The sequence below is a fragment of the Mixophyes fleayi genome, chromosome 1 (genome assembly GCF_038048845.1).
Source record: "Mixophyes fleayi isolate aMixFle1 chromosome 1, aMixFle1.hap1, whole genome shotgun sequence".
NCBI classification, from domain to species: domain Eukaryota; kingdom Metazoa; phylum Chordata; class Amphibia; order Anura; family Limnodynastidae; genus Mixophyes; species Mixophyes fleayi.
Window position 1 is genome coordinate 314902302 of NC_134402.1, and position 27549 is coordinate 314929850.

General features: G+C 38.9%; 1 protein-coding gene across 5 annotated transcripts in view; it reads left to right on the forward strand.

The window, feature by feature from the left end:
- Window positions 1-27549, forward strand: part of ADCY4 (adenylate cyclase 4) — a 58235-nt gene that overhangs the window by 24096 nt on the left and 6590 nt on the right. For all 5 annotated transcript variants that reach the window (XM_075212293.1, XM_075212302.1, XM_075212270.1 and 2 more), the window contains exons 3-20: window positions 7947-8144; window positions 8236-8400; window positions 11734-11883; window positions 12501-12646; window positions 12810-12921; window positions 13035-13162; window positions 13949-14107; window positions 14202-14334; window positions 15675-15854; window positions 16068-16102; window positions 17415-17492; window positions 17574-17643; window positions 18207-18304; window positions 20852-20936; window positions 23420-23557; window positions 24892-24981; window positions 25452-25636; window positions 25856-25940. In XM_075212293.1, coding sequence (XP_075068394.1) covers window positions 7947-8144; window positions 8236-8400; window positions 11734-11883; window positions 12501-12646; window positions 12810-12921; window positions 13035-13162; window positions 13949-14107; window positions 14202-14334; window positions 15675-15854; window positions 16068-16102; window positions 17415-17492; window positions 17574-17643; window positions 18207-18304; window positions 20852-20936; window positions 23420-23557; window positions 24892-24981; window positions 25452-25636; window positions 25856-25940 — 2235 coding nt within the window. The remainder of the gene's footprint in view (window positions 1-7946; window positions 8145-8235; window positions 8401-11733; window positions 11884-12500; window positions 12647-12809; window positions 12922-13034; window positions 13163-13948; window positions 14108-14201; window positions 14335-15674; window positions 15855-16067; window positions 16103-17414; window positions 17493-17573; window positions 17644-18206; window positions 18305-20851; window positions 20937-23419; window positions 23558-24891; window positions 24982-25451; window positions 25637-25855; window positions 25941-27549) is intronic.

Genomic DNA, 27549 nt, shown 5'->3' on the forward strand with positions numbered 1-27549 from the left:
AACATTGATGCAGAAATCACAGATGAGTAGTCAATCCATTAGTAGGTACAAAATGCACTAATTCTGCACAGGTGATTCAAACTGGGATTTAATGTGTCATGACAGCTGGGAATGTGTGAGTGTGAAAGGTTTAATCAAAACAAAACCACCTGGTTTTTCTAAAAGTGATGAAAATCCCCAAAATTATATCTCACAATTAAATACCCAGCTCTTTCACCACTAAGATTTACTTTGAGCTGCCACTCTGAGTCGTCTTTGGAAGTCTTAATTCAGCCGTTCTCATAGTGAGCGCCGGGGCGCTGTCACATGGGTGTCATGGCGGCCAGGGCTGCTTGGCCACCTGGCCAAAAATAAAAAATATTTAAACAAAAATACCAATACAGCGGCGGCTGGGACCCAGCATCCTCCTCCCTTCTCACTCCTCCCTGTTCTCTTCTCACTGACTGTCACGCCCAACATTTTCAGAGAGGAGCCTGAAGAAAATATACAGGAGAAAAAGAAGAAAGAGGGCCAAATAAAAGGTAAGTAAGGGAATAGAGGGGAAATAGTGATGGGAAACAGTGATGGAGGGGCAAAAGCATGGTAAAGGGGCACAGTGTGACTTTTGTACATATTCTTTTATTTTGTTTGATCTTATTCCTGTTAAAGAATGCTGTAAATTGTTCTTTAACAGAAAATTGGGGGAAAAAATATATAAAAATATTCCTTTCCCTTGGATTTGTGTATTATTTGCGCAATCAACTTAAGTATTTTTGTCCTGCCTTGTAACAAATTATGGAGACCCTAAGAGTGCCTCAAACTGAGAAAGTTTGGGAACCACTGTCTTAATTTATTCCCAAACGTATCTCAAAATACAATCTCAATCTAATATAATCAGATCAAATTGTAAATGCAACAATTATCTGCCTTAAATGTAGCATTATAAAAACCAAGCCTGTCTGGCACATTAATTATTTAAGAATATGTAGACAGAACTTTATTAAATTGAATTTAATATGACAGAAAATTCACAATGTTTATTGAATAAAATGGGGATAGAAAGTTGACATACAGAAATACAATGCAAAACCGTTTCTTAAGATAAACAGGAGTAAAATCAGATAGAGAAAACTCATATACTTTTCAAGTAATTTGTTGCCTGGGGAAGGCTAGAATGGGGATAGCTTCCTAATAGCAGACTACCCCCCCCCCCCCCCTCCCCAAAAAAAAAAAAACCCTGACAATTTTCAGCATTAACTCCTTGAGGTAAATTTATCAAGCTGCGGGTTTGAAAAAGTGGAGATGTTGCCTATAGCAACCAATCAGATTGTAGCTGTCATTCTGTAAAATGTACTAAATAAATGATGACTAGAATCTGATTGGTTGCTGTAGGCAACATCTCCACATTTTCAAACCCGCAGCTTAATAAATTTATCCCCATAACTTTTAAAATCACTTTTTCCACCTCATCCCCATTTCCTAGTGAGGTCACTGGGAGAAATGTGTATTTATGTTAATCTGTTTTCCAACTGCTCTTATTCTTCTTTTTGTTCCAAAATACTAATCATGAATTCTATAAATGGGGAAACATAACAGATATAATAATGTATTCAGCACACCATGTATATCGTTCCACGCATATCAAAAAGAATTGGGCAGATTAATTCTCTGGCATTAATAGATGACACATGTCATGTACCTATTTACACTAATTACATATCTGCACAGGGTGCTCCCAAAACAAGTATTATGAAAAGTATTATTTTGATGTATTTTCCCTACAGGAAATATAATGCACTGGGATTCCATTATATTTCCTGAAGGATTGACCACCACTACTGGTCTTTGTATTCCCAGCATCTGGACTGTGCCATAAACCGTAGGTGACATGTTGATCTTATCTTGTGGCTGGGTCCCAGGCATCTCCAAATATAAACATTAAAACTAGGTGTCACAGGCCTTAAATTCAGCATCCATTAACCCATGGTTTCCTTGCACAAAGTGATATCACGTGTACTCATGTCTTTGGGAGTAAGCAGCTACATATTTTTATAACTCCTGACTGTGCATAACCGTGACATTTTTTATAAAGCAAAGCTATTGAAGCCCTTAGTTGAGCCATCTACATTTACGAACAACACAAACTCATAAAACCACATACGCAAATTATTTTTTATTTTTGTTTTACATTATACACCCCCCTTTGCACAGTTGCACCTGGTCCAATGTATGGGAAAGCCTATAGATTTGTGGGCAAAGTTGACATCTGAAGGGAAATATGTACTATCTCATTGAAGAAGTTAGGTGGATAAAGGGTTCCTACTTTTGCACTGGAGTGTAGAAAGATTTTATTTTTCAGGATATCACTATATAAATGAGATAATGAGGTAGTGGGGTTGCATTTATAGGGACATTCTCTACTTTGCAGGAGGGAATACGGCTTATTCTACTCACAGACTCATTCTCCTCTCACCCTCCCACTTCCCCTCCTCCCCTGACATCCCAAAGTTTACATTTCCACCAAACTGCATGCAGGATGCTTTTACGAAAGACTATGAGTTGACTGTGTACCTTGATATGCACTTGGCGAGCCAGTTGACATGCTTTGTACAGAAAGCAATGCAGGCCCATAGATTTTGCAGTTTGGAAATTATCATTGTGTCTTTATTATCATCTGTTTATTATACCTTGATAATATGAATATTTATCTTTGTACCCAACCGACCTAAATGTAACCTGTGATTTATACAATTAAAAGGTAAAACAAAATTACCCAAAGCACTTGTTTCTGAATTACATGCTATTTCCTGAGATAACTATTATATATAGATTGAACTGGACCAATGCCGCTAATGTCCATAATATCACAATAAATAGTTGAATGCTTGCTTCGATTTCCCTAACAGTATATTTTAGCATTTTGCTGACCACTTACGCCAATTTGGAAATAACAGTACAATATCGCTTCATGTGTGACTCCCAAATTGGACTGAATCATTTTCAGGCATGTTTGTAAACTAGTTGCCAGAGGACTACTTTCCCCCTATGTGTAGTCCTCTACTGAATGCACTAACAGGTAACCATGTGTTCAGGCCACACAGCCTTATTGACCAATGGCCACATCTGTATGATATGATCACCAATGTGCTGAAAGTGATTCTTTTGCTTGGCCTTGGGTCAAGTGACAGGAACAGACCATATGTGGGCAGCTTTATTCATGGGAGTAGCATTGTTTTCATTTATGAAGAAGATCATCGAGGACGGGTAAAGTTTTAGAACTAAGCCATTTTCAGCATAGCGCGGCCCTTTTTTGTTGTGCATTTCAAGTGTAGTTTATGGATTATTTAACAAAATATGTTGGATCTTCAAGATATGTGAACAGCAAACATTAGTAAAATAGTTCGGAAGTTAACAGTGAACGGTACTTCCAGGGATAAAAATGTGCATCTTTTGGGGGGAGAGAGAGGGTTTTTGTTCACATTTTATATTACATAGAGCTATATGTAAATCCGCTATATTGCTACATCTAATAAGGCAAGCTCATGTATTCACAATGGTTATTGGTTTTTCTTCTAGATGGATGCACAAAAAGAAAGCCAAGGATTACAAAATATTTTGCATGTGTAATTTAATTTAAACTTTAAATTAGTTATTTAGCTGATTTATCTTTTGACCAGGTTTAGGGTAGTTTTAGATAATCAGAAAATGTTACATGCAGCATCTTTAGAGCGTAATCGCTCATATGACAGGAGCAGAACGCTTTTCCATCCATTTCAGTGTGTCAGCAAGGAGCGATGTGAGAGCTCAATGTGTCTACCTAGTACGACCTACAATGTCAAAACGTTTAGTATTTATTTTATTAGTTATTCGAAGACCGTTTGTATCTCACTTGTCTGTAGCAAACAATGATTTAGTAGTATTCTGTGGCAAAACTCGGTGAAGAGAAATGCTTTTATATACTAACAAGTCCAACTACATTTCTTCACATAGAGCTTCTCTTCATTTATGTTGAGACATCTCGGTAACCAGCGAATTGCCTCTTTAGTCCTGGGCTGTGACAGTATTTTCTGCAGAATATGCAGTCACTGCTGCTTAGCTACAAATGCAGGTTTCCTCATGCTGGGATTTAATTGATAACCTATAATCTATAACCCTAGAACTTGACTCACCAGAATTTCAGCAGAAGATATTTATGTTTACAAACTGCTTGACCAAAAACAGTTAAGTAGCTCTTCGTTTGCTATGTTGAAGCTCTAAAGCTCATAAGCTTCCCAGAACTCAAGAATTAAGGTATTAAATAAAACAAGCAGCCCTTATTCTATGGTGCTCAAGATGTACTAGAGAAAGATTTGGCCAACTAGAGGCATTACTGGGTTCTCAAAGCCCCAGGGCTGGCATTCAGCCCACATACAAACTCAGCACGTTTGTTTTTGCACATAGTATAAAGTGAATGCCAATAGACAAAATGTATTTGTATTTTATTTATTAAATTTACTTAAATTAATGTTTCATTTCAACATCAGTATAGCTACAATAAACTGAAATTTCCTTTTAATCAATGACCTGGGGCGCTGTGTTTGAGACTCACTGGGCTTAGATCAGTAGTGATTTACAAATTAAGAAATTACACAAAATCATATACAGATATGATTAGTAACTAGAATATTGGTTGATGGTACAGAGTAGGTTTGCTAAGAGGATCATGGGAACGTACCTTAAATGGAATGGTGACCTATGTTTTGAGTTCTGTCCTCTAGACAAGAAGGAATTTATATTTGTGACCCAATGTTGATAATCTTCTTTATACAGCTAGGACTTCTGCTTTTATTGTTTTAGAGGCAGGTTTTAAATTGGTTTTTTTTGCTAGCTGTCAGCTGATTGTAGTGGGATCATGTTGTGTGTGTTTGCTTTTTTCTTCATCTTTTTGTTTTACTTTTAGGGAGCTCCTCCACTTTGCCAGATCAAATTAATGTTATTATTACTATCTTTTAGGTGCCACAAACAGTACGCAGCGCCGTATATGAAATTCACAGTAGTATGCAATATACAGACATCAACGATCAATAACACATTACAGAACACATATAAACCAAAATAATACAAAGACCAGGCAACTACTATTTAACAAATTATTCACAATAACTTGGTAATGCAGATCAAGTTAATTATGGGACAAGAAGTAAGAGTGATGGTAATGTCTAACGCGAAGTAGGCCAGAGGTAGATACAATAGTGGATATTGTTTAAACAGTTTTGCCCATCATTTTATGTGTGTGTCTGTAGATGTCAAAATTTCCTCTTGGCCTTTCCATACATATTATGTTTTTGCTAACTCCATTCCTCCTCATTTCCATTATTTAATGATGGTGCTGATAATGGAAATTTTAAGCTAGAACCGTTAGATATCTTTTTATAGCGTTTCCCTGCTTTGTTACAATAAATTATCTTTATTTTCAACTCTTGAGTTGGCTGCTTAGAGGAGCCCATGGATGTTTAGAGTAGGCAGAAGGTCCTGAGAGATTAGTCAGAATTTTTGTTCAACTTTTTGGAATTGTCTTCACCTGTCTTACATTTAAGCCTAATTAGTCCATCCAGTTTTTAGATCATGAGCAGCACAGGGCTGGCGCTTCTAAAGGAGAGTCTAGCAGGGCCAGGGTTATTAATAAGTTTGTAAGCCCTGGAGGGGAAACTTTACCACACCAGTGACGCCATTCAGATCAACTGACATCCTGAAAACTCTGCCCATTATACCAGAGTAAAAAATAAATAAAATAAACTCGGATACACTGTTTTAAGAAAACAAAAATCTGAATTGAATAAAAGACTTCCCAAAACCCACATTTACCAGTATATTAAATATGAAATACAATAAAATACCCATCTGCTCACTAAAACGACTGCCATGAAATGATTATCATTGGGATTCCCGGGACTCCACTTCACCACCAGTCAATCATATGTTGCAAGTGTAGGAAACTGCTTGTAATTAGTGAGCAGTGAAGGGCAGTCCCCGGTTACTTATGCTCATAGGGGGGAATGCAATTAGTTACCATAGTGCCTGAAAATGTGTGCAGCTAACTGAGTCCTTTCACATCTGCCTTTCGTTGTCAGCATGTGGGGGTCACTTTTTCTTAATTTTTATTTTTGCTGATTTCTCAGGGAGGGGGTTTCCTGGTGAGGACTACATTAAGTCAAGAAGGAAGTTGTTAATTTTAATAAAGTAGTGAACAAGGGTTTTGAGAATCGATTAATAAGTTAACATTTATTTTAATATGGCGTGCTTTATATTTACTGTGTTAGTAAAATGGGCAGTAGATTTATTGATCTCTTTCCATTATAGCGGTACTGATCTTGTTAATTGCCCCGGCCTTGATACTCAGGGGCTATGATTTTTACAATAGATGTTCATGGACTCCCTATTATTGTGCAAATACCAGCCCAAGCTGTCTAATATCCAGCTGATCTGAATAAAGTAAATACTATATAAAAAAAACTTTACTTTGCCGAATGCCGTCTGCACACAGAGCCAATATCTGACAATTGACCTGATATCGCAAAGTGTGGCCAAAAACGACTGCAGTGGTCAATAACAATCCAATTGAAATCCATTGCATCATTATTGGGTACATTGGAAAATGCAGACATAAAGGAACCGCAGATCACAGTTATTGGCTTGCATATGTAATGATCTTCCTATCCAATCAGGCTGTATCTCATTCAGTTTGGCTGCTAAGAGTGTCTGCTGGTGCTTGTTGAAGATTTGGTGAGGGGACATGCTGACTGTTAATGAATTCTATATATTTATTTGTTACAAATATTTTGAGTATTGCACAGAGCAGCATCTAATGTCTGATTGAAGGTCACAGTAAATTACTTGTAATTCTCCACTATTCAGCCATGTGGGGTTTTTCTTCTGCAAATGACTGACATGTACCTTCTCTTAGAAAACAGATACTGTTGATTCATTAATTTTCTTTATTGTATCCATTATTTATGTTGGCCAGGATCTGTCATTCAGTGTAAACTATGGTTTTTACCATGATCTCATGTTTACAACCATTCAACAGCAAATCTTGTGGCTAGCCATGGTATAGCAAGTAAAACTTATTAATGGGTTTGTTAACATTATGCTTGGAGATTTACTGTATGAGCTTTGGGATTGCAGCAGAATTTCTCAGCATTAAGATTTAAATTATATTGTCTACATTTTTAGATCTAGAATTTATATATATTATGGATTAAGTTATTGGTACTTTCATGTGGCAGCGACGCAAAGCGTAAAAGCATTCAGACATGGTCATATGGTCAGTTGTTGTTCAGACCAAATGCCAGAATGGGGAATAAATATGATCTAAGTGACCTTGATAATGGAATGATTGTTGCCAGATGGGCTGTTTTTTTAGTGCCTCAGCAATTGCTGGAGTTGATGGGTTACAGCAGTAGAAGACTACACCGGTTCATGTTCCTGTCAGCCAAGAACAGGAAACTGAGGATACAGTTGGCACGGGCTCACCAAAATGGCCAGTTCTATTTCTGCTGTACCATGCAGATGGCAGGGTCAGAATTTGGCATAAACAACATGAAGCCTTCCTGTCTTGTGTCAATGCTGCACCCTGGCAGTGGTGGTGATGTATTGATTGTACAGCCTACCCATCTTCTAATGGCTTCTAATAATCACAAAGCACATATCTGAAGCTGGTTCAACAAACATGACAGAGTTCAGTGTCATTAACCAGAATCTCTAAGGCATGCTTCCAGCACCTTGTTGATTCCATGCCACGAAGAATTCAGTTCTGATCGCAAAGGGGGTCCCCCAGTAGTAGAAAGGTGTACCTAATATGTAATTAAGGTCTCAGATGTGCTGACTGTATACATAATTATGACTAAAATGAATGAATAAATACAACTGTTTAAGCTGTTCCACTTTTGGTGATAGGTGTGGTGACAATTCTATTATTTTTTTTTCAGACCTTCTCGGACAACCTGGGCTTCCTAGTGTGTATTTTCTGTGCTTTGGGGGTGTTCACGATACTCTTTATATTGGTGTGCATAGAAACTGTGCTGCAGAAGGGTATGAAGCTATTGGCGGTCATTATCTGGGGATGCTTGGTCGCCATGGGCTATGCATTCATATTCACCGGCAGCGTTGTCACCCCATGGGACCAGGTGAGCTGAACAAGTAATGCACCAGAAAGTTTAGTGAATAATAAACTGTTCTCCTTGTTCTAACATGTTTTGTTTTGGTTGCTGTTTTTAGGTTTATTGGACGCTGTTTGTGACTATTAGCCTGTACACCATGCTACCTTTATGCATGAAGGGCGCCATCTTTGCTGGGCTTAGCTGTTTGGTATCTCATATAATCGTTCTTAGTGTCTACGTGTCTTTATCAAGTCATCAGCTTGCAGGACCTTTTGCCTCGCAGGTAGGAGAACACTCCTTCATATAGAGCTACAAGCACAAATGTGTGTATGCATCCAGCACCTCCCATATAGCTCCCATAGTCTTCCAAATAGCTCTAAAGATTCCAAAATATTTCACTTAATAGGACAAATTATCATGTAACCACTCTGTTTTTAAGTAGATACTGTTTGTATTGTGTTTTATGGGTGTGTGCTCACAGGCAAGATCACATTGAACTGTAAAGTATTGTACTGTAAATGCTTTTAGAAAGCATAATGCAATAGTGATCGATCACTATAAGGAACAGGTTGCCACGTTGCAAAAAATGAGTACAGAAAGTGTAGCCAAATGGAACTAGTAGGCTGCAAATGGCAACATGCTGTGCTATTCATAAATCTATTTATATTGTGTGCATGTATATTTATAAAACAAATCATGACTATGCCATAAACTGAAGATTTCATATATATGTGTAACCTCCCCTGTTACTATGTGTGTGTGGTGCTGGGGCGCATTGGTGGGTAGTGCACTTCCTCACTTGCACTGTCATCTGCCTAGTTAGCTCTCTGACATAGGTATAAATGACCAGAGGGTCCCAGCACATGCAGGTCTTCAGCAATGTTTCTTTAAGGTGTTGGGACACAGGTGTGGTAATTTAGGGTGCAGTGCAAATAGATGTCTCAATGATTTATGCACCAGACCATCTCTATAAAAATAAACTCTTTACACTCCTCTTAACTCCAGCACGATACTTAAATTGTCGATAATACCAAAATAAATATGTACATCTTCATTCCCACTCCAGCACAGGCTGCTAATCCCCCATATCCTCAGCGGGGGCCGTGTCCCTTGGTCTGTAACCCATAATTGCTGTGCTCTCTCTGCCCCCCTACCCACTGGGATTCTCAAACTGCCCCCCCCTTCTCTGTCCGCTGCACTCTTATCCTTGCTTGGTAAGTCTGACACTCTCACTAATGTCCTCTTTCAGCCTCTTCACTCACCCCATGGGGTATAACACCCGGTCTGGTGTCCTCTCTGCCCCTCTGGATTACATTACATACTGCAGCAGCCCTCTCCATAGGGTCTCTTTCCATGCTCTCCCATCTGTAGACATGGCAGATCCTCCATGTTGCCACTATTAATTGGCTCCATACTGCTGTGGCAGCGACCTCTTCTTTATTGGGGAAACCCTTTCTTACTATCAGGGCTCTTATTATGGGGACTCTTTCCCCTTCTTGTGACTCTCTGAACTTGAGCACTCCTTTACCTCTTTATATGCAGCCACGCTTTGAGGTCATTTCTCCCTCAGATCTATCCAATTTTACTCATAGTCTCTCAGTTACGATGCCCTTCGGACCCTTGTGGCAGCATGCTATGGACATGCTCTCAACTTTGTGGGAGGATTCTGTGACCTCCTCTCCTCCATCCCGGGTCCCTGGCTGTCACACACTCCTCACACACTTCTCACACTTCTCCTCAGCTCATACCAGCTCTAAATTACTAAGCAACCTTTCCTGGTGTGTCTGCTTTTGGTCCTGGTGCTGGGACCACACATTCAGTTACTGGGAGTTGTGAATAACAACAGCAGAGGGGGCATCGCATATGAAAAAGGATATGTCATTTTATTGCACATTAATAAAACATACACACAATATAAAACATTCTCAATAATAATAGTCAGGGTTGCCAAGAGTAATTCAGGGCCCCGGTACAACAAATTCATGGGGCCCCCCTTACAGGTGCGCAAGTTACAAAATTTTGCGCCGCCGCAGAGCGGACAAAAATTTACATTGTCCCACTAGAATCACAACATTTCACACACTCTCCTGCTCTCTCCTACCTGTTCTTCTCACTTTCATCCCATGTGGCTGCAGGTTTCTTTTGTTGTGGCTTGTCTGGCTCCTGGAATGTTGGGGGACCCTATTTGGAAAAAAATGGCTACATTTAGAAAGTTACAACCAGCCCCACCGTTAAATCAATAGCACCCATGATTAATAATAAGGCCTTCCTCCAGCCCCAACATTAAAATAATAGTATTCCCATTGCCCCGCAAACAAAATAGCAACTATTAATTAGCCACCAACTACCTCACACACACTACATTGCCAAAAGCTCCCTGTGCCATCACACACATTACTGTGCCCCTTCATCATCACCACACTATGCCCCCTTATGATCGCACTGCGCCCTCCATGCTGCTTTTGCCCCGTTCTTTATCCCCCTGTGCCATGCTGCCTTTCCCCCCCCCTTTCTTCATCCCCCTGTGCATTGCTGAATATGCCCCCCCCTTTCTTCAACCCCCGTGCCATGCTGAATTTGCCCCCCGTTCCCTCATTCCCCGTGCCATGCTGAATTTGCACCCTCTTCTTTCATCCCCCTGTGCCATGCTGAATTTGCCCCCCCTTCCTTAATCCCCTTGTGCTATGATGAATTTTCCCCCCCCTTCCTTCCTTCAACCCCCTGTGGCATGGTGAATTTGCCCCCCCCTTCCTTCCTTCCTTCATCCCCCCTGTGCCATGCTGAATTTGCCCCCCCCCCCCCTCCTTCCTTCATCCCCCTGTGCGCCTCTGCGTTTCTCCTCTTTCACTTACCTCTGTATTACTTTTTTTCATCTTTCTTTTCTTCTGACTGTCTTCTGTTTTCTTCACTGAATGACGGGCGTGACGTGATGAGAAGGACGCCGGCGCCGCGATCATGTGAGTATTTGTATACACACATGATTGCAGCGCCGCCCGGGTAATTAGTACACGCTCCTCCCCCCCCCCCCCCCTCGTCGGCCCTGATAATAGTACAAAAACTAGAATACCCAAGAAAGTTGTATATGCTTTTGTATATCTGGAGTCTTTAACTTACCTATTTGTCAGTTTTATACATTAACTTTGTGATTTTAGATTATACTGCATTTTTTTTCAATGTGCGCTCTGCTTTTGTTACCATATACCTGTTGTATGTTTTGGTCTGCATCTGTCTTTTCTTCTAGCAGGTGGTCAGAATTCAAGGGTATTTAAAATTATTTTATAAACTTATTTCTCAATATTATTTATTAATGAGTGATGGCATTGTACAGAAATAACAGAACATTAAATAGAAGCCATATATATCTATGTACTTTCCCTCTGGCAATTTATCACAAAATGCGTTGTTCAGCAAATGGGAAAACACTTACTCAGTAAAAAAATACTTTACAAAACATATAGTGCTGTTACAGATTATTAAATAATGGCATGTGCATTAAGATATTGGGTGATAATTTAACAGTCTTTTTAACCTTAGGTCCAGTCCACTTGTGAAGTATAAAAGTAGATAGTGAGTATAGCGGTAAGAATACTCTTCTCATTGTTGTACCTTTCTATAGATTATAGCAGATGTGGTCATCTTGCTGTGTGGAAATGTGGTTGGAGGCTATCACAAGCGTGTCACCGAGAGTGCACTAAAGGACACGTACCATGAAGCCATCAACTTCATTCACTCTCGACGCAAGTTGGACTCTCAGGAGAGGCAGCAGGTATAGTTTTCACCCAGCAGAATAATTGTAACAATTAGTACCATTGGTGTTTTTATCCTAACCTAGTTTACGCATATGCCCTAAAGACTAGAAAGCCATTCATTTCTGTTGTGTATGGATGTTTACACCTGACTTAGCACAGCACTGTAGGACACTGTTGAGGTTCCTCAACACCAGCCCTGGAATGCATCATAAACTACTGTGTAGGACTCAAATTAAATATTTAATAGTATCTAATCTATTGTGTTATGAGATGACTTGTATGTGTTTTTGTTTTTCACGGATTCTGTTATGCATTCCACTGTGGTTTAGTTTCAAAACAAGTGATGTCATGCAAGTGGGCGGTGTCAATTAATTATTAATTAACTGTACTGTCAGAAATATCAAACCTGCACAATGTTTTTTGCCTTTGGTTAAACACCTAAAATGAGAGCTCTATAGACACTGGGCAATATGCAGTGATTAATTTAGATACAAAGTAGATACTTTTTACTGTGTCTGTGGGTTGTACTGTACATTTGTTGGATAGGGCAATATTTATTTCAGTCAGCTGCTGTATTGGCAATCAATTTCCTTTGTGACCCTCTCTAAAATGATTTTTATTTCCAACTTTGCAGGAGCAGTTGCTGCTTTCAATCCTCCCACAATATATTGCAACAGAGATGAAGGAAGAGATAATAGAGAGGCTAAAAGAGAAGAGACCACAGAAGGAAAGTACCAATAACTTTCATAATCTGTACATTAAGAGGCACAAAGATGTAAGGTGAGTAATACTGCCAGACGGTGCATGAGTTTTAACTTTACAGTCAGCGATATGTTTTTATATCATAGTGAGTAGCAAATTGTGTGTGTTGTTTTGTTTGTGTGTATATATACTGCCACATTGATGAGATGACATTTAAGATATAGATCATAATGTGTTGCAGCATCCTGTACGCAGACATTGTTGGCTTCACATTGCTCTCCAGTGAGTGCTCCCCCAAGGAGTTGGTCCTCATGTTGAATGAGCTTTTTGGAAAGTTTGACCAGATAGCAAAGGTAGGTAGTGAAAGTGGAGAGTTGTTGTGTTAGTAAATAAATTTGGTGGCAGTAGGTGTGAGATAAATAAATAATAAATGGAAGGAATGAGTCACCTTTTTCTTCATCTGCAGGAAAATAACTGCATGCGCATCAAGATACTGGGTGATTGTTATTACTGTGTGTCAGGGCTGCCGGAATGCTTGCCAGACCATGCCAAGAACTGTGTTCAGATGGGTTTAGACATGTGCCAGGCTATTCGGTGAGAACATTCATGACATCACGCTAGTTTTCTATATGTCCTTTTTGTTTTACATACACTCTTTCACTAGATTATTGATGAGGTCCACCCAGGGCCAGTAATATATGCAATTAGATTTTCAACTTTCTATTGTAGTGTTTTTTTTCTTTAAATAAATATAAATATACTTATTGAATATTCCTATCTCCAAAAGCATAGAAAATAAATCCTACATTGTATAGTTAATTACTAAAAGGTTGACCTGATACATATAGCAAACTACATAATCCTTGTACATTTATTTCAGTCCAGAAATTTCTAATTATGGGCCGGTGTTTAAAACCACCAATTTGTACAGTGCATTTGTGTTGACAAGGTAACTGCAAAACCGTTTAAACCTAAGACTACTCTTCTTCCCCATTCCTTTGAAATGCAAAATAAAGAAGTTCTACCACTGAAAGAGCCTTTTACAAATCCTTTTAAAAAGGGAATGGAAGTGCAGGGATTTAGTTAAGTAAATACTATAGTTATTTCTGGTATACTACAGGCTCAGTGGAACATGTTCTTTGATTCACAGTAATGTCTAAAAGTGGGTTTAAATCATCTTTAAATATAATTTCATTGCTCAGAATACACAAACACATTGTGAAATGGAATGAGACAAATGGTATGAGTGTGAGGTCTGTTGGAATTTAGCTGCACAGAAGGGGGACAGACCCAGATGTTCTTGGTTCTTCTGAACAGTACTCTGCTCTTGTTCACATTCCACATACTGAAGTAAAGACTTTGTTTCCATTGTTTCTCCAGGAAAGTGCGTAAGGCCACAGGTGTAGATATTAATATGCGTGTTGGAGTGCATTCAGGAAATGTGCTGTGTGGGGTCATTGGACTTCAGAAATGGCAGTATGATGTCTGGTCACATGATGTAACACTGGCCAATCACATGGAAGCAGGAGGGGTCCCAGGGTAAGATTATGAAAGTAATACATTCCACCTGTATTCATCTTGCGTACTATACACTGCCGTATCACTCATATTGTGCTGTCCATTTGTTCTGTAGGAGAGTACACATAACAGATGCTACTCTGTCACACCTTGGAGGTGAATATGAGGTAGAAGATGTGACCTATGGACAGAGAGATCCCTACCTTAAAGAGAATAACATAAAAACATATCTGGTCATCGACCACAGGGTGAGTCACAATGGTTTAGGCATCTTATATTTTGTTTAGGTGCTACCTCCAGGTTTTCACATAGCAGATCACACTTATTCCACAATTGCATAATCCGTATTTTATTCTGTTATAAGTTTCTTATGAATATCTAGTATTTTGTGGACTATTTCGTTGTTATTCATTCTAAACAGATTTTACTAACTGTTTTCCAAATATTTACATATCGTACAGTTTGTCGTCGTCATCATCATGACCACAAGCTCCATAGTGCTGGACAGTCAGCATTACAAACCATATAAAATACAAATTAAACATAAGAAACAATGAGATGACTCAGAGTATAGATGTTACAGTCTAGACTCTAGAGGAAAATGTATTTCTTTACAACCAAAAGGACATCATTTTTGGGGATTTTTTCTTCAAATGTGGTTAGAGTTTTGTTTTCTCCCTTTTATTTCCTTTTGACATAAACACACAACAAGCAAAAGTAAACAGAAAAACAAAATAGGAAAATAATATTTAGGAACAACTAAAAAGGTATTTTAATAAGCAGATGTATTTATAGCAATACATGGATATATCCTGGAAGTCCTGGCATGGTGGAAACACAAAAGTAGGGATTACAAATAATAGAAAGGTCAGGCAATACAGCCAGCATTAACATACCAACAACACACAGCAATTAAAGTCTGAGTCAAGGCTAAATATTTTTGACAAGTGTGATACATGACACAGTTGCTGTTCTTGTAGTACTAGTTTGTTGGCTTCCCAGTGGGAGAAGAAAATGACGTACTGGTTTACAGGCACATATTAGAAGCCACTCTGCACTGTAAAGAGAATGTTTTTGAGGAGTTGTTGAACCCATCAGACACAAACACAGTCATATTGAGAAATAACCAATGGTACTTATGACTAAAGCAGGTCTGGACATCCTGTGGCTCTCCAGGTGTTGTGAAACTAAAAGCCCATATAATCTTTGCCAGCCGATAGTTGGCAGGATATGCTGGGACTTGTAGTTTCACAACACCTAGAGAGCCACCAGTTGTCCAGGTATGGACTAGACACGAGCATTAAAATGTGTAAGTATTTCTCTTATAATTTTCCCAGTGGCCCATTAACATTGTATATATCCTTGCAAAAAGTAAATATTTTTGTTATATTTGCAAAGGACATGTTGCACTATGTGTGAACGTAGTCCTGAAAATATTTAGCTCCTGGTTTACGAGTCCCTCCCTGCCAGCATCCACTGCACCTCTGTTCAGAAGTAGCTTGAGGATTATTTAGCTGCTAGGAGTGCTCAAAACGTCATAGGTGACCAGGAAGATAGTCCCATGAAATATAGCTGTCTGTTCCCACAGGCTACTGAGGACAGTGAGGAGGATGACATACTGCCAACAAAGTGTGCCGAGGTCACCAAGACAAGGGCATCTGTTCGTATGACGCGCTATTTGGAATCTTGGGGGGCTGCTAAGCCATTTGCTCATCTAAACCACAGAGACAGCCTACTGCCAGAAAATATCAGCACCTCCCGCATGACGGTGAGAGCCCACATATGTATCATTAATCTTCTACTTTAACTTACGCATATATTAATGAATATCCATGCTTTACTAATTTAGTGAATGTTTCATGCTATTCTCACAAACATCATATGTTGCAGCTGCCCATTTACTTATATGCACATTAATACCAAGAATATAAATTTTATATTATATGCTCCAAAAGTTGTTTTATGTCTGTTTATTCTTTAGGTCTTCCCAATGACTTCTGTACCTTCAAACGACAAGTAAGAGCAGGAACCTACTTTCCTTCTGCCTCTCTGTGCTTTCTACATGTCCCTGTAATGTGAAATACCCTTTTAAAGAGACCCCTGGATATTATTCTCACCCTTTTGTCCTGTGGCCCCCATAAATATCAGCATATTTTGTTCTGGATTAAGCTGACCCCATGCACGGTAAGATTAGCCTATGTGTTAGTTTAGAGGAGTATTGAAGATACAATGGATTCACAAAAAAGTCACGGAACAAATTCAGCTCATACATGGTCTTGTTTACAATGTGTCTCTGCCTGGATATGTGACAACATGAATTAACAGAGGACAATGGTAACTGCATTTGTGTATAGATATGTGTCTAGGTGCAGAATTGACACACTATGCATGTGCAAAACATGTGTTCATATTTAGAGTTGCGCACATCTTGCACATGTTATCCCTTACGGTTGTAGAGGCGGATTTAGAGTGCTAAGGTGCAGTACAGTATGGGAGTACAGATGCAAGTTAAGCACCCCCCTTTCAGATGCAAGTTATTTTGCATTACACCATTCATGAAATTTTTAGGTTTGAGTCATGGATTTTGCACATACATAAACCCGTGCAGGTTTTGGAGTTGATAAAGATGAGTATTTGCTCCAGACTCTTCTATACTCACTAAATTAAGCTCCTAGACATTTTTTATGAAAAAAGCTTCCTCCTCACCAAAGAGAATCTCTAGAAACCCATCCTGGATATTATTATTATTATTATTATTATTATTATTATTATTATTATTATTAATAATAATCATAGGCAAACCGAGGGGGAGGGGTTCCTAGTGCCTGGAAACCCCCTCCAAGCCTGGGGCACTGTATAATTGAGGTGGCTGGACCCTGCACCCGCTTCACACGGCTCTGTTAGATAAGAGAGAGCTGCGTGCACCTAACAGTAGTGCACTCAGCATTGCCCATGTATATTATGGGGATAGGGAGAGTTGGAGAGCAGCCAAGCACTGTGTAATATTATAGCCACGCCCCATGCATGCTAGTCACGCCCACTGGCGGCGTGGTGTGGAAACTCCCCTCTGCAAATCCTGCGTTTGCCCTTGATAATATAATATATATAGTAACAGCATATTCTGTAGAACTTTACAATTGGGAACAAACACCGTAATAAAGCAAGATTGCATATTAACAGACAAACAAGCTTGCAATTTGTATATAAATATAATGGTTTCCTTACCACCTCATTTAAATTATACCTTTTTCATTATTACTCTTTGTTGTTTTCTTTTCATCCATTTGTTCTCTTTATCTTTTTCTCAGTAACTTTCTGTTTCTTCAAGGTCTCGTTCACCTAAAGAAACAAATGAGCCATCAAATGAGAACATCTTTAATATCCTGGAAGAACTCAACTCCCAAAGGTAGTAAGTATTTTAAGAAATATATTGTTTCTCATTGTATGTAACACTGAAGATCTAACTATGTTCTTTCATCTCATTCAGGCAGTGGAAAAAGTCTGATGATTTTAACCGGGTCACTCTCTATTTCAACCAGCCAGCCATAGAGAAAGAGGTGAGGGGCATTTGTCTTTGCTAGTTTAATTACAAAATAATTTATGGCATAATAAGAATCATAGGAAACCTATCTTGGACAACCATTAACAGAGATGACCAAAGGTCAGCAGTGATTTTGAGGCATCTGTTTCACCAGTAGGCACTGGTGTCTCCAGCACTGGTTATAGTTTGAAAATTATAAATATTGCCTTAAAACACTAAGGAAGACCAGACTGCACATTGTACTTTTTAGGTGCAGTTGATGTGGGTCAGTGCACCTATAGCAGTCATTTGATAACCCTACACATGTAGGTGGAGAAGATGGAGTGGAAGGAGCTTCTAAACCCTAATTACAACAGAGTAGAGATGCAAGGCCCATGGCAACTAGTGTGATTAAATTGTGAGGTCAAATGCACCTCTACATGAAACTGGGTCCATACATCTGTTGTATTGATAAGTAAAGAGTTATTATACAGGGAAGTTTTGTTGCATCAATTTTGAAACAATTGTAGCATGCATTCACAACTAGAGAACCTATGGAAAGCAAATGGAATGACAGGTCTCCTGTGCTGTTTCCCACAGTACAGACTTTCTGACCTACCATCCTTCAAGTTTTACACAGCCTGTTGTTTCTTCATCTTTACCTGTAACTTCATTGTCCAGATGTTGGTGTCTCCCAAGTAAGTGACCAAAACTCTTATGAGAATTAATTAAATTCTATCCGTCTTGTCTGTGTGTGTGTCTATCACACCCCCTTCTCCTCACTCTAGGAGGGGTGTTATGAGATGTGTATGCGGGTGTGTGTTTCCCACTCGCTGTCCTCTAATGGCCTCCAGCCATGTCTTCTCCGCTAGTTCTTTGGGGACGTAGAGAGTGCTGACTTGGGGGATTCCTTGTACCTACACAGACCTTTACACAGAATGCTACACACACAAATATGCTACAATAACTACCCTATTTGGCAGGAGAATCAAAGCAGCAATTTAAAGTTGATAATACATGACATGACAACAGTTATGTAACATTAAATGCAGTGGACTAAATATTGGCAAGACAATAAATGATAGCTAAAATGTATAGTGTGATGAAGTAATATACATCAGTATGCAAGTGTAACAATATTTTGTAAAAAAAAACATGACTACTAGATCCAATTCTAATAATCGTGATCCAATCCAGTCACACAACACTCAGTCACTACATAGAAATTATTAGTCTACTACTACTCATTTGTTATAAAGTGTTGTCAGAGCACATTTGATTTAGCTGGTAACCTGGGTTACTTAAATTATGCTGTTGATGCCTTAGAAGTAAAGACTCAGAAAAACGGGCTAAGTGGTTAGATTTAATACTTTGTGCAAAGTCAAATTAAGACACTATAAAGATAACTCAATCTGTGTATTACTGATGGGCATTGGTTAGTGTGTTTTGTATGACTTAAACTACAGCAGGTGTACAGAGGGTACTATATTAGCCTTGTATATAAATAGTTTCTCCTCTTTTGAGACAATGTTGACAAAGTGACTGATAAACTCAGTCTCTAAATGTTTTGGGCGCAGTAAATTGCCCTCCGCACTGATTTTACTCGCGGTTATGCTGGCTAATAAAGCTCCCACACGTCTGTAACACAAGCCTGTCTTCCGTGTTGGCTGATAGACTGATTACACAGCTACTGGCTTTCAAAGGAGAGGCTCCCTCTTATTTGCTATTTGAAGATTACTCCTCTCATCTTTATAGGGTTATATCATGCTCCTGGTGTGAAGAATGCCTATAGTACCTTGTACTCTCTCTTCCCCCAACACTGATCAGTCTCCTTCTTGTTATACATCTCAAACGCCTCTTTCCCATCAGCGGCTGTAAGTGTTTCAACTGTCTTCTCTTGTCCTGGCCCCACTGTCTGTCCTCTTGCTGGCTTACCGGTCAACTCTTCATTCAGCTGTGGGTCCTGCACATTCTTCACATTCTGCCCTGCTGTAGACATGCCGGGGAATACATTCTTCTACCATGGCTGACATAAATTGTTACCACAATAACATAAAGGGACTACATTATCTATCCATCATAAAAAAGAGAAGGAGATCATGGGTCGGACTCAGAGTGAGATGTATGTCTTTTTACATAGCCCATCTCTAAAAAAAAATTTGCATGCTGAGAAAGTGAACTGAAGAGGTGTGACAAGGGAGGGGGGTTGTAACGTAGGCAATGTACAGTAAGACGGGTTTAAGCAAATGTGGATTCAGAATGGATCGTAGTCGCAGATACGGCTGGATCTGTGGGGGTTTTTTTTTGAGGGTGGTGAGAGTTACGTAGTGGATGATGATTACGAACAACCAATCTAGCAATCCACTTTTAACTAGAGGTATGCAAATGACTTGTTCATGCTTATTGAGACTTCAGTAGTCGCTCTTCCATGGATTGGAATTTGCCAAGCATGTTGTTCCTGCTGTGTTAGCTAAGTGTTGGCTAAGTTATTCAAGTTTAAATGATACTTCAAAGCAATTACGTAACATATAAAATAAAAAGGTTTTTGTACATGGATTTGTGTCTGAAGGGTCTGTCTGTTTCAAGCAAACGCATCTGGTACTCATTCAGATCCAGATGACTCTTCAGATCTGAATATGTTGTACATATGCATACACTTGCGTGCAACCTTTTCACAAGTTATGCTTTCATTTCACTCTGAATCAGACCCAATGTTTGTGTGTGTGTATACAAATGTGTGTCTGAAACCTTCAATGGCAGCAGTACCACTTTATCAATGTAATATATATGTGCTAATCTATCCTTCACTGTAGGTTATGAGGATATTCTAGGGTACGAGGTCACAGATCTGTGAGGTGACTTCTAATGTCTGATATGTTAAAGTAGTGAGTGCAGCATTCCTTACAGTACATACATTTTCTTAATGACGACAGAACTCCCTGTTTCAGAGGCGGAACTAGCGAGCTGTGGGCCCCCGTGCAGGGAAGGGCAGAGGAGGCAACTGGGGCCCACAGCTCGCTAGCTCCCCATGCACCTGCTGCACCAATGGTAGTTCTATCACTGCACCGTTTATACATTATAAAAGTTACACTAAAGTGTTTAAAAATGTATCTTTTCTGTAGAAAAACATAAGTGTTTCAGTAATGCGGTATGACTAGGATTCTAGGGAAGTGAGCATTCTTGGTTAAAGATTTCCATAGATAATAGTCACTGTCGCTGTCCTAAGATCTCCGTTCTACCCCCAGGAACTCGACCCTCGGTATCTCATATGGTATTTCATTCTTCTTGTTCCTGCTCTTCCTCTTTGCCTGCTTTGCTGGACATCTGGCCGTAAGTACTTTCCATAGACTGTTTTATGGAATTTATTTTAATTATTGTTTTGTTTTTATTATTATCTTTTTCTGCATTCATAGCAGAATTTTATTAAATTTGTTTGGAAAATTATAGTGAACCAGTCTACTGCGTATAGTGGAGGCAGAAAGCTTGTAGGCTGAACTGTTATTGAGGCTGTACATACAAACTGAGTCCGTTCCCTCCATTGTGTGTAGACATCAGGTTTACTCTATTTGTTGGAGGGATTTTAAGAATGAAATTACAAAGTTTAAAGGCATTCCAACCTCAAAAATATTCTTTGCCTGTTCGTGTCTAGTACAGTACATGCTGCCACAAGACCAGGGCCCCAAACTACTGTATTGTGGAGGATTATCACACAGGAATAATATGGGAAGGCTTTGAGTATACATAAGGGGATTATAAGTAAAAAAAAATGAACGGTAAATGTATTAACATCTCATAAGAAATTACAGGTAATCCTGCGCCTCTAATTGTAATATATATGTACACTCAGTGGCCACGTTATTAGGTATACCATTCTAGTACTGGGTAGGACCCCCTTTGCCCACAGAACAGACTGAATTATTAATGACATAGATTCCGCAAGGTGCTGGAAACATTCCTTCGAGATTCATGTTGTCTTGCTAGCATCGCGCACTGGCTGCAGATTTGCAGCATGAATGTGGAACAGACAAATCTCCCTTACACCACAATCAAAAGATGATCCATTGAATTGAGTCCTCTTCAAGGAACAAGCTTGAGATGACGTGTGCATTATAACATGGCATGTTAATCTGTTGGGTGTAGTGATCACATAATGGATGGACTGTGGCCATAATAGGATCCACATCATCATGAACAATACTCTGGTAGAGTGTGGAATTTAAACAAGACTCAGTTGGTATTAAGGGGCCTAATGTGTTCCATGAAAACACTCCCTACACCATTACACCACCACCACTACCAGTCAGCACTGTTGACACAATGCAAGATGGATCTCTGGATTCATATATTATATAGTAATCTGCATGACTAGGCAATGACTTTCCAATCTTCAACTTACTAGTTTTGGTGAACCGTTTCTTGTTCGTAGCTGACCAGAGTAGAACCCCGTGTGGTCTTCTACTACTGTAGCCCATTTGCTTCAAATTTCAACTTGCTGTACGTGCAGAGATGCTTTATCAAGTTACATTCTCCTTTGACGTGTCTCATTAACAAAGCATTTTTGCCCACAGTACTACCGCTCATTGTATGTGTTTTGTTTGTTTTTTTTTGTTTTTTTTGCAATGTCTATAGAGACTGTTGTGCATGAAAATCCCAGGAAATCCGCAGTTTCTGAGATACTCAAACCACCCTGTCTAACACCAATAATCATTCCACGGTCAATATCAGATTCCTTCCCCATTCTAGTGTTTGGTCTGAACAACAACTGAACCTCTTTACTATGTCTGCATGCTTTAAATTGCTGCAAGATGATTGGTTGATTAGATATATGAATTCATCAGCTGGTGTACCTAATAAAGTGGCAACTGAGTGTATATCTCTTTAATATTTATTGTACATTAGGGAAGTACAAAGTGAAAATAAAAAATAGGGCTAGACTTGGGGTTAGACTTGTTCAATGAAATGACTGTATGAAAAGATTAGTGGATATGAGATGTATAAATGCATTTCCGTATAATGGGTTTTTCCGCTGAACCCGTCCTTATTTTAATTAGTGTAGGCATGCGGTACAAAGTTGAATGCAATTACTGGATAATCTCTGTAGCGTTATAGTGCTGAGCGCCAGAGTGCAGCCTCAACTGCTTATTGGGACCTTGGAGAAATTGAGGATTATAGCTTCAATTTGGCACTAGGTATCTACACCAATTATAATGCTAAAAGAAGTGGAAAAGCAATTTAAATTGTCTTTATATAACCGTAACATGTGAGGGGGGTCATTTATAATATAATTTATTTTTACTGTGGCCCTTTAATCTCCATTTTGAAATGTGAGACTATGTTTACCTAGACAATATATATGTAATAGGAGGAATTAATGACCTGATTTAGAGCTGGACGTAAATGCATTTGTGCCACATTAATATGCAGTTTGTGTAAAATTTGTTAAACTGCACATGTGCACAACTTACCCTCAACTCACAAGTTGTAGGTACATCTTATACTGGCATTCACTGGCACTTGGAGAGGTTTTCATGTGTAAGTTCAGAATAATTATAGCAAGTCAACCACTCCCCTTAGAGATGTGCAACTCCAAATAAAACTGTGGAAACGTAAGTGTTCAGACACCTTTTTATTTGGACTCAAATGTCACATTTTTGTGATCAACTCTATATCAGGTCATAAGTAAATAACCACCCTTGCAGGAGATCCCTACAAATGACATCAGTTTTTCTTCTGATCAAGTTGTGAGAGCACCATTGTGTCTCATGCATGACCCACTTAGTTTAATTCACATCTTATTTTTCTTACTCCAACAGAAATGTATCCTCAAAGGACCACAAATCCTGCACTGGGTTCCGTCTCTGTCCTCTGCCATCTCCAGCCGGCCCTGGTTTAGAGTGCCTTTTGGGATCTTGACAATTGTCACTGTGTTATTCATGGCGGTTTTCAATTTGGTAATTGTTCATCATTTGTGTGTCTGTGTCTGTGTTTGTTTGGGGTTTTTTTTCTTTATTTGTTTTCCTGTGAAGTTTCTTGGACTTCTCGCTATTGTTTTATACCTTCTGGATGGAATTAAAATGCGTAATAGTCAGGAAATCTAAAATGCACCAGGTTAGGAAAATCGCTTCATATGATCTACTTTTTAAATTGTATGCAAATGACAACCTAAGCGAATTAAACAATTGTGGTGGGGGGAACCACACTCTGGGACTACCCATGAAAGAATAAAAACAGTTCTCTATGTCTAGCTTTTGCAGACGAAGGATAGGTTTAGTAGAAGAGGACCAAAACTAGTGTTGGCCAAATCGGATCTTTCCATTTGGCCCAAGTGACAAGTGGCAAAATCACTTCCAGCATACCTTTTACGAATGCTACTGTGGTCGGTAATTTACCACATGCTGATAGTAATTATCTTTCCATTGTGTTTTCCCATATGCCTGATAAGAATTTGATTGATTTTGATGGGACTATTATTGGTCTCATTTGGGTACCACACACACATTGCACTGATAATTTGCCCAGTATAAGTAATGATTTGGCAGCATTTGTGGCGAACTTAACTAATAGAAGTTGCTACACAGAAGACCCTTCTTCGGTCAAGCATTACAGGTCAGCCTAAAGCATTTACCTTGGTGCCCCAAAAGCTGCAACATTCTATGGCATATTAGTAAGCCATTAGACAATATTTGTATCAAGGTTTCTAAACTTGTTTTACATGTACCCCAAGAGTTACCTCCAACATATTGAAGGGATATTTCAGTCTGTAAAATTGAACTGGAAAGAAAATAAAGTTTCCTATATTTAAGTAAAAATTGCAGTGTATATACAACAAATTAGAAGGGATATTTTGAAACCTTTAAAAACATAAGGGGTTGCTTGATATACATTTTACACAGTGTGTAGGAGGTAGATTGAATACATGGAACACTGATCTAGTCTGATATATTAATTTATATACAACTGTTCTTTTAACGCCTGTTGGTTAGCATACATATCATTTATATAGAACTTTTGTTGTCTATTCTTTTGGCTGTATCAGGCCAGAAACATATCAATACCGGCAAACTGGACCAAAAAATTGGCTTGCCCATGAATGACCAGATAGAAATAAATTGGATCATTTTGAAGCATGTCAGAGGCCGCTGTTGGCCTGTTTGTGTGTGTTTTAGAGCAAATACATTCTTCTATTACTTTACCATGGCAAATCTTTGGATCAGCAGGCCTTATATAATTCTTTTAGGATTGTACGTCTTCAGTGAAGCTTATCTGATGTAGCCTTTTCATTCAGTTTTTTCTAACAGAGGACTGGTGTCCAGAGGTCTCGCTGAATACATCTGTAACTCCAGCTATAGGAGCTCAAGCGCTATACAGCCTGCCTGTAAGTAGATTCTTTTTGTAGATTGTTTTGAGTAATGCTAGAGGCACATATCTATAAGATAATCTGCTCTCTCACTAGTCTACATCCAGCAGTGATTCTGACTTGTGCATTAAAACTTTACACAATTCTGCTTTGTGATACCATATGTTGCTCTCTGAAGTTATATTTCATTATCTGCTTTTTTCTTTTTTTTTTCTTATCTGTTGAATAATGTGATCTATGATATCATGTTTATCTCTGTATTGCTGTATGACCACTTTACATATATGAGTAGGGGAACTTACATACTGTTGCCAATGACAGATTAGTTTATTGAAGCACACCAGATCCTCTACTGTTTAGAATGATTAGACGCTGTGCTTTAAATGTGGACTGTAAAGTGTCCGTATGACCCCCACCTTAATAGTTATGTATGTAAAAACGGACAGTATTATAAAAATGATGTTGATTTTACACTCTTCTTTTTCTAGTATTACATGTATTGCTGTATTCTGGGGCTCTTGGCTTGCTCTGCCTTCCTGCTTATGAACTTTGAAGTCAAGCTGATCCTACTGAGCATTGCCCTGGTGATATATAATATCATCTTCTTGTACACGAACAGCTGGCAGTCTGACTGTTACATGGATTGGCTCACACTAAACCAGAACATTTCCAGGTATGCATGAGTCACTGTCCTTGTGTTATATTAGGCATTTTGGCTGTTGATTTGCAATCCTAGGATAGCCACATAATAATGTTGGGCCTGCTAGCACTTATAACTCATGTACGTGTTTAGTTGTGAAATAGTGTTATTCTTTAGTTTTTGTAAAAAGAATGTCACAAAGAGCATATTCTTCAAATTTCTACATTATGCCTTTTGGTTCTCCTACTGTAGGCCTGGAGTCGTGAAAGAGCCGAAAATTATGGGCAGTATTGCATTGTTCATCTTCTTCTTCACTCTGCTGGCATTGGCCAGACAGGTAAGTGCCTGCCAGCTAACGGATGGGGCTTTTGGAAAATAAAGGGGTTGATTAAAGCAGGTAGTGCACCCAGTGCATAACTGGATAATCTTTTATGTTACTGCTTTTCCTCTAAGCAACTAGATTTGACCATCACAATAAGTGTTTTAGTGTGCCAATTGGTCTTAAACTAGAATTTAAATGGAAAGCTATTTGCACACTTGGATGCATGGAGTGCACTTCTGTGCATTGCAAGGCATCTAATCTGTATGGTAACGTAACATACCTGAGCCAGATCTTTTCTCCTTTTTACTTAGTCATCTTGTTTAATAACAATGGAGTTGTCTTCCAAAGTAATTTGGGTGGGCCGTAGAAACACATGTAGATGATGCTTAGTCTGGATTTGCATGATAAATGCATGGGTTGGGCTCATACACTTGGCACAATCGCATCTCAGACCGGCCTCAAGTATCTTTGTGAATGTTTTTGTACAGTGTCTGCCCATTGGATAGGACCCTAAAGAATAATTCTAACCCTTACCATTTTGAGACCATATCCTTGACCTTGGGGCAGATTCAATTCGGAGCGAAGGGATGCGATGTGACTCCAGAACAGTCCGTGGGGACGCATCACATCAGATTTTTTACCGAAATCTCCGCTCATTTTCCCTCGCATCCCATAAAAAGGAGAGGGACAGTGAGTGGAGATTTCTATACCATATTAGCCAGCAAGGTGTACAGCCGGACATCAAGGTGACCTGGAGGCACCTCGTGGCTAATTGAATCTGCCCCTATATTTGCCTCACTAAAAACAGACTATTTTTAGTTTGTTTTGTTTTTGGGGTTTTTTCTGATTCTTTATGTAGTATAGTTTAACCTTCATGATTATATTGGTGTTATTAATTCCAATAAAACAATTCTGTTTTTTAGAAGCATACGTAAAATCTAGATGCACAAAATTGTTTTCTTTCACATTTGATGCAATTGAAAAACAATATCCCCAGTTTATAACAATGTGACTTTTAAATGACTTTTATTAAATGGACTGTCCGCTTTTGGACAACCCTCCACAGGGAGTGAATTGCTATCTGCCTATAAATATCTAATTCTCGGGGTTTGGGCATACACTACTATGATGCTCTAAGTTATCCTGCCTTCAAAAAGCCTAGCACATCGAAACGCGCGTTGGCGTTCAAGCTGTGTATTTTCCTTCCTTTTATTATCTCCATTAGCGCACAAATCGATAATTACGCAGGATAACTTAGACCATCATAGTAGCCCACTAACCCCGAGAATTAGATATTCATAGGCAGATAGCAATTCACTCCCTGTCACGAACAGTATGTAGGAAACCGCATATACTATAGTGGACAATTCATCCTATCAGTTAAAGTACAGAGAAGCCTAGATATTTTTCAGCTTTATATCCTGAGTATCAACTGATTATTCTACAACTATATATGGTTCAATTATTCATTCTAAACAGAGCTTTGATACGGGAATATTATTTTTGACTCCTTATTTACAACTGATATTCATTTTCTCATATTGATTCACTACAAGTGCTGCGAGGAATTGAATATAGGACAATAAGGAATGACACACAGTCGTTTTTAATTTCACTGTTTTTA